At 34.5% G+C, this 8684-nt stretch overlaps 1 protein-coding gene across 2 annotated transcripts; it reads right to left on the minus strand.

The window, feature by feature from the left end:
• Nucleotides 1-514: 514 nt before the first annotated feature.
• LOC112727283 (UDP-glucuronic acid decarboxylase 1) lies at nt 515-7020 on the minus strand. Of its 2 annotated transcripts, none has more exons than XM_025776966.3 (7): nt 6033-7020; nt 3892-4039; nt 3724-3803; nt 2753-2836; nt 2596-2670; nt 1878-1970; nt 515-1067 (listed from the first exon to the last, which is right to left on the minus strand). In XM_025776966.3, the coding sequence occupies exons 1-7, from the start codon at nt 6639-6641 to the stop codon at nt 858-860; spliced, it is 1299 nt and encodes a 432-aa protein (XP_025632751.1). In that variant the 5' UTR covers nt 6642-7020; the 3' UTR covers nt 515-857. The 2 variants fall into 2 exon arrangements, with proteins under 2 accessions (XP_025632751.1, XP_072065253.1); XM_072209152.1 differs by having other exon boundaries at nt 3892-4034; nt 6028-7020.
• Between the last annotated feature and the right edge of the window lie 1664 nt (nt 7021-8684).

The raw sequence follows: 8684 nt of genomic DNA on the forward strand, positions 1-8684 counted from the left end.
TAAAATATTCTAAAAATAAATATTATAAAATTATTATATTTTTTAAAAAATAACAATTAATAAAAATATAATTAAAATTTTTATCTAATATAAAAGTTTAATTACAAACTTTTTATAAAAACTTGATTAAAAATTTAATAAAATTATAAAGAATAATAAAATATTCAAATAGTTATCATAGTCGTATATAATTACGTTAACATGGTGAGAAACTACAATATATAATAATAATTTTTCTAATCTTCTCGTGTTACTCATGTTATGAAAGAGCAAAATAGAAATACAAATTATGATTTTAATTTTTATAACCATAATGGATATCAGTGTTATTCTATAATGAATATAAAAAACTATATAGATAAATAAATATTTATACATATCCCTAGAAAAATTTATATCGATGTATCTCGTATGACTCCTCTGATGGTAGTGAGTAGGGTAACAAGAGAAGTCCTAATATTCCTATATTGCATATGGTACGTTGTAACACTTCATAACATTTGACAAAGTCAACTTTCTAAAAACTACTTCCACTCTCATGAGATTACCAGCATGAAAGTATCAAGCATTACAATATTTGTAATTACTAATTAATCAATACAATAGACAAAGACTTCTGAAAAGAATTATGTCAAAATTTAATAAATACATCTATTTTATATGCTATGCAAAGCATAAACACTTAATGAAAAATTAAAGTAACGTATAAGTGGTCTTACCAGAACTTTCTGTTGGTTTTGACTGTGGATGACTGGAACGATGAAAATGAGAACTGAAGTGCAAACAAGCTTTTCTCCTTATACTGTTGTACATACATACATACATACATAAAAGGTTTTGATACTAGCCTACTATGCTTATTTCATCCCTTTTCCTTCGTCTTCGTTTAGGATCCGATTGCGGAAATCGTTGACCATAAGAGGCAACCCTTCTTTGAGAGGGACTTTAGGCTCCCAGTTCAAGAGCTCCTTTGCTTTGCTGATATCTGGCTTCCTCATATGTGGATCATCAGCAGTATTTGGTCTGAATTCAATTGTAGCACTTGGATCAATTGTTGCTTTCACAACCTGTGCACATATAAATTGACAATGACAACAAAACTCAGTCCACTTCCTTGAACTCGAAAATTCTTCCAGAACTGTCCCTTAGTAGCATTCAGTTATTGTCCTAAGACAGAGAGGTTGAGAACAGAAATGTGTTTGGAGAAGGGGTCGAAAGCAAAACAATAAATTTGTTCATATCTTGGGATAATTTAAAAGAGAGTAAACTACCAAAATGGTACCTGATAGATTATGGCGCTGACAAAAAAAAATCTTGAAAGATGCAATCGACAAAAGAGCCCCTAAAAGATTATTAAGTTTGACAAAAACCACCAAACATCAACTGATCAGGTTTCTGTTAACGGAAAACCTGATGGAAGAGCTTAACTGGCAAACTCTGATCAGTTAATTAATAATGCCACATAATTATTAACTGATCAGAGTTTTCCATTAAGCTCCTCCATCAACCAGCTCATCATTTTCCATTAACGGAAACATGTTCAGTTTACGTTTGGTGGTTGTCAAACTTATTAATCTTTTAGGAGCTCTTTTGTCATTCACATCTTTCCGGGCTATTTTTGTCGACGCTAGAATTTTTCGGGTATCATTTTGGTAATTTACTCTTTAAGAGAATCTGTAAACTTATATAGAGGGATGATCTTTAAACCGATTTCTGTAGCTCCTAAAAGAAGGGATGAGAGAAATGGATTTCTACTATCCCACTATCTCCATATTTTCTGTCCCAAGAACCAAAAATTACATTAGCAGTTGGCGCAGAAGGCCCAATTATCTATTAACCTTATTTTAGTTTTAACAAAAGAAAAGATACCGAAATACCTCAGCAAGCTCTAACATGGTGAACTCCCCTGGGTTACCCAGGTTGAAAGGTCCCACATGTTCACCATCCATCAAGGCCACCAATCCGTTAACCTGTGAATTGGAAAAGAAATTTAATTCACCATTGCATCCTATTCAGCAGTTGGCACAAGTTCTAATGATAAAGTAGAGATAAGAAATCATCCATAGATTTAAAAATTCTCCAGTTCAAAACTTTCCATTCTGAACCCACAAAAAGGGGGAAGGATCAAAAAGAAGGAAAAAAAATTAAATAAAAAATTTCATGATATGGGCTTTGTCAAATGAAAGAAATTATCAATACTTTTCATTTAACCTTCCAAAGCAATTGTTTCTCTTTGCTTTATGTATTCTCAGTAGTTAATCCTAAAAAGTCCTTTTCAGTTTGAGAATTAGGATAAGAAAATCAAGTTGCGGCTTCGTTTGATGTTTTACAAAACATGCAGTTATGCTTTAAGCTACAGATTTTCACCCATCCTGACACTAGAATATAGTACTCGTTATTTAGAACTTGATTGGGATTTAACAGTAATTCCATAAAAAAGAATCCATTTTATATTGGTGAACTATGAAGGATCTCTTTAAGCCCCCAAGAGTAGTAGTAAAAACAAGGGGCCAAACATGACTGATAGTGAAATGACAAAATCTCCATAGATATGGAGTTTTAAACAAACAAAATCATTGCCTAGTTGCTACATACCAAATCAGAGACATATTGAAAACTTCTTGTTTGCTTCCCATCACCATATACAGTCATTGGTTGTTTGCGAATAACCTGCAGTGATGAATGTATATGAGAAACAGAAAACCACCTTTAAAAAAGAGAGCAGACAAAAACATTGAAATGGGTTTCAAACCTGTGCAACAAAATTGCTAACTACACGACCATCATCTAAACACATACGAGGTCCATATGTGTTGAAAATACGAGCAATTCGAACCTATATAGCAGCAAAACAGATCAGTCTCAACATTAACGTGAAATTTGCCGAAGCTACCAAAAGAAATCTAAATGCTGCTTTTGCCAAATTATTTAATTTGAGTGGCTTGAAGAATTCACCATGCATCGAACTTTGTCTTTAGAGTCCAATTTACAGAATAAAAATTTCAATCCTATAGCAGATCTGGTTAGAGAAAGAAAAAGTAATTAAACCAAAGCTATTCCTTTGTCAGGGGCTAAGTTCCTTTAACGAAATCCTCGGGAAGGAAGAGAAAGAGGTTTTAGAAATTTTTTGGAAACTGATCAATAGTAAACTAAGAATAAAGTTCTCTGGTGGTCTCACGACTCACAGCTTACGTCAAAGACAACCTCCTATCAAACTTAGGTTCACTGCTTTGAATAATAGCTTGAAAGGAAATTTGCCAACTCTAGCTGGAAGAAAACTATAGGATCCAGCACTGTAAGATCAAATTAAACGCATCGATCATTCTCTAACTAAAATAGAAACGTTGGATCAGAGCAATTCAATACCATGAACTGACCAAATTGTCCTTAAGCTAAAAACACTACAGCACATGTCAATGCCCTTGGAGAATAAATAGTAAAAAATGCTAAGGATAATTTAATGAGTTGGTAATTGCAAAGTCAATGGCTACAACAAGCAAATAATTAGCAATGGAGACATAAATGTAAATCTCCTAGATTACATGTATGCAGTTTCAAGTTAAATCAATGCATACAAAGCATATAGCATGAAATGACTAATTATTAGATCAGTATAATGTGTAAAACTATACCACCTATTTATCCAACAATGTAGACATGTAGATAAATAACCTTCACTAGCTCAAACCAATTCCCGATATGTTGAAAAATATGCAAGGTTACCTCAACACCATCACCTCGATGATAATCCATTGTTAAGGTCTCCGCAGTGCGCTTTCCTTCATCGTAACAGCTCCTCTCGCCTGAAATTTTGAACTATATTTCAGCATACTAACCACCATCCCATAAAGATAACATTTCATTAACAGTTTTATTTATCTATCAGCTCACCTATTGGATTCACATTTCCCCAGTAGGTCTCTTTCTGGGGATGCTCCAGCGGATCACCGTAAACCTCACTAGTACTAGTAAGCAGAAACCTGGCCCCAATCCTCTTTGCAAGGCCCAGCATATTAAGTGTACCCATCACATTTGTCTTGTACATCACATATAATTAAGGATCCCAGAAGCAAAGAGTTTTTAATGCTCTCTAAGACCATTCAAGCTACAACTTCATGTATGGTTATTCTTCATGAAAAATTATACCATGTCATCTTTTAGGCACTCAAATCACTATCTAGACGGATTCACAGATATTTTATGATAGATAGAAATATAGTATGATCACGCAATGTTATACATGTCAAATAAGCATTTTTATGCCAATAATAGATCATGCATAACTCAGAACTACATTATATAAATAATTCTTCACTAGGCATGATCTACCATGTCATCTCATTCAAATGATTTTTTTGACATGTAGAAAACCAATTTTAATGATAAATGAGCTTCAATTATGATCTCTATAACCATACAAAATCCAAACAATGATTGAAAGCCTATGATAAATCATGCCTAACTGAGAATTACTCCATGGACATGTTGTATGAGGAATTAATAGCTAGCCATGGACATGTGTGAAAGCATTCCTTAGGAAAAGACTTGTGAAAGCATTCCTTAGTAAAAGTAATTTTATGTTTGATTTTTCTAGTGCTTTTACTTTTACTACTATAAATTTACCAAACACGCTAAAAAATAAGAAAAGATCTTTTTTCAATGAAAAAAGATCTTTTTTTATCAACTTAATAGCGCCCAAACAAGCACTTAGGCCAACTCCCTCAAATCCTTAGTATCGAGTTCCCAAATCACTTACGACCTGTGAATATTTTACAATCTATTAGCACACCTTAATTAAGTTGTATACATGAGATCACATGATTTGTCCTTACTATTATTATGGTGCTGAAAACATTACAAGCACCACAAATAATGATTTATATTCTCATACTGCTGAACCATATCTCACTAAGAATCATTCCACTCTAAGTTGGACACACATCATAAATTCCCTTGAAATGAATGTGGAACTCTAAGAGACAATTTCCTACATAATCTTAAACCAAGAAAAAGCTGTTACTCTGTACCTCAACAACGTAGTTTGTTAGATTCAAAAACAGAGTTGAAAGCCAAGAAGTTAAGATTGAAAAACATAGAATAACAATTTCTCAACTTACATAGTGCATTAACATTTTCTTTTGAAAAAGATCTAGCCCAAAACACTTTACACTAAAACTTTCACAAAAACACCAAGTAAGCAACACACAAAACAACCGTTCCACAATTTTCATTTAAAAAATAAATAAAATTAGCCCCTTAAGTTAGCAATTGACTTTAATTCATTCCAAGGACTTAACTACCTTTTGGAAGCTTCAAGGACCTTTGTTTCCAATCTTCAGCTAAAATTAGAAGTCAGTTAGCAACTTTATGATTCTTTTTCTTTTAATTTTACTTTCGTCATTGTCACAGACATCTGAATTTTATTAGCAACTATGATTGACGACTTTCTCTCACACAAGTTTTTGTCCTTGCCACCAGTATCCAGTAATTACTACCTAAGATCTATTAATGCAGTTTGAAAAACTATGAATGTCTCTTACCACAAGTTTTATCAATTTCTATGACTCAACTTAAAACCACCAAAGAGGGGACAGACTTACCTCTCACATTCACTGTAATAATAAAAATAATAATAATCTCGATACATTGACAGTGTAAAACTCATTTAATCACACCATTCTTCTGGATGACCATTTACGTGGTCAAAATAAAAGGTAGTTATTTAAGCTGATGTGGTATTACGTAATTGGATGCATGGATAAAATTGTTTTAGACTGACACTGAATCAAATTAAATTCATAATTTCTTAACGGCTTGATTTTATTACCTAAAATCTCATTAACGTAGCTTGAAAAACTATGATGGTTTCTTAGCACTAACTTTTGTACTTACCACAGATTTTATTACTAGAATTCTATCCGTTCTTGTGACTCCAATTAAGGGAAAAGGGAACAAACTTACTCTAAACTTAACTATCACAATCAATCACTACAAGTCTATAACAAAATAAATAAATAAATAAATAAGGATATGATAGTCTTGACAGGGTTATACTTGTAATGAACAGGGGAAGCAGGACAAGCAAGGTGATAGATCTGATCCACCTCCAACAGTATAGGCTCAACGACGTCGTGTCGAATCAGCTCAAACCTAGGGTTTCCAAGCAAATGTACCAAATTGTCCTTCCTCCCGGTGAAAAAATTATCCACCACAATCACCTCATTCCCTCTCCCAATAAGCTTATCAACCAGATGGCTCCCAACGAACCCAGCCCCACCGGTAACCACCACCCTCAGCCTCCTGGCGCCAATCGCCGCCGGAACCCGCCCAGCAACCGCGTTCCTTCTCTCGAGCCCGACGCCGCGGAGGTCGTGGCGGGTGGTGAACCCGCTCCGGGTGTACGGATGGGCCTCGGAAGGCCCAATTCTCGAGAGGATGGGCTGGATTATGAAGAAGGTCGAGCCAATTAGGATTCCGATGAGGGTGAAGAGTAGGCGCTGTTCTCTTAGAAGGTAGTTAATGGATCTTGGTAGGGATCTATTGTGTTTTGGGAGTTTTGGTGGGTAAGGGCCATATTGGTTTGAATTATTGTTATTATTACTATTCGGCATCTCCAGCCTGTGATTCAGCTTTGGCTTCATTCTTTTGCTTCCTTCTTTCTTTCCGAATTTAAATGCAGTGTTCGTGTGTGTGCGTAATGTAATGTGTTGTATGGGTGAAGGTAAAATTTGGAGTGGTTGCAGTGAAAATTGAAATGCTTCTTCTGTTTGTGTCGGTGAATGTGAAAGAGAGGCTATTTGGTAAAAAGAAATGTGATGTGAATGTGAAAGGGAAAGGGAAATTGAGTGAGTGGATGGGAGGGTGGTGATATTTTAGTTTTAGGAGCTGGCGTATGCATGCAAGTGTTTCAGAGTCAGGCTTATATTTTGTGTGTGTTATGTGATCTGATGTGAATTGTGATGTAATGATGTGGGGCAAATGTATTGTTCTTTTAAAAAATAAATAAATAAAAAGGTTTCTTTTTATTGAGTGTGTTGATGTTAATCGGTGATTGTTGTTGGTAGGGACAATGGAAAGCGTGAAATTGAAGATGAGTAAAGGAGTTAGACCCTCCCTGTTTGCGGCTTTTGGATGAGTTGAGTGACCAAATGCGATTAGGGTAAATGGGTAATTGTCTTGATCTTTTCATTTGCGAAATCTAATTATCATCGTATTATGATTTAAGAGTATACCCATTTTAAAATTCTTTTATATTTAGTTGAGTGTTTTTTTTTAAAGTAAAAGCTCAACACAACAAGTGGAGTATAAGACAATAACAGACCAAGTATGGACAACAGACTAAATCACACTCATGTAGCACCAATAGATACCTTCTGTCACCTTCGGCAATACTATCAACAACAGAAGGGATCCACACCTAATCACTCCTTGTAGTTCATGAACGACTGTTGAACAACCTCATCAACCCCTGTTCCTTTATTTTGAAAGATTTTTCTATTCCTTTCTAACTAAATATTCCATACAATCGTACAGAAACATACCATCCATCTCTTGCGCTCTTGTTTACCAGTTGGAAGCTCAGTCCAGCTTTAGAATTTGAGTGTTAAAGGGAAAAAAATTTAGATTCTCTGAATTTGAATTTTTATTTTAGAGAATAAAATGTAATCTCTCACCATTTATTTTATAAATAAGATAAAAAATATGAAAAAAATTATTTAAGAAGATCACACTTTATTTTCTAAAATAAAATTTAAAATGTAGATAATTCAAATACAAAAAAGATAATAGTAGTACGTGAATTTTATGCTGTGAACAGTGCCAATATCAACTACCTCACTATATAATTCTATGATTTGATGTGTTAGAATTCTTCCATGTGTTTCAAAAGTCGCACATACGTATTCATCGTGTATAACCTAGTGATGCGTAAGCATCTTTTCTTAGTAAATTTGTATTTAATTTGTTTAATTTAATCAAGAATTAATTATCTTTTAGCCACTATGGATGTTAATTTGAGTCGTGTGCAATTCTATTTATTTTAGGTAGCATTTGGCTGGATTTGATGGAGTCTCCACAGAAAAAGAGAAGAAGGCGAATGATGTTGTCAACCCTGGCCTCTCTGCACTCAAACCTGAATAACTCGAGTTACAGAAGTTCAATGGACGTGATTTTAGTGGCGTTGGAAAGCTAACTTTCAGAGCTTTCCAACGATATATAATAGTCGACACTTCTCTCCCACCAATTCGACCAAGGCTGCGCCTAACTTGGGACAAGACAACAACAACAACACGCAACCATAGGCGTGACTCCTCAAGTAAGGCGCACGAATTCTCCAAGTAAGGCGCAGAATCATTCAAGTGAACTCAAAACCATGCGGCCAAACTCAAATAAGGCGCAAGGTATCCTTGAGTTAGGCGCAACACATGAGCTTGGATAGCCATTCCTCACTGCACCCTTCAAGTAATGCGCAATGTTAAGCCAAGTTAGGCGTGCCTTCCTACGTAGCAAGTGGTCCCCATTCATCAATTGAAGACGCGCGGATTGTTTAATTAATTCTGATTTAAACTTTATTTTTATTTTAAAATAGGAAATGATATTATTTTAGTTTTAGAAAATAGATTTTAAACTAATTAGGATTAGATATAAAAGAGAAAAGAAACTTCTCTTCGGGGATTATTCCACCT

The sequence above is a fragment of the Arachis hypogaea genome, chromosome 12 (genome assembly GCF_003086295.3).
Source record: "Arachis hypogaea cultivar Tifrunner chromosome 12, arahy.Tifrunner.gnm2.J5K5, whole genome shotgun sequence".
NCBI lineage: Eukaryota > Viridiplantae > Streptophyta > Magnoliopsida > Fabales > Fabaceae > Arachis > Arachis hypogaea.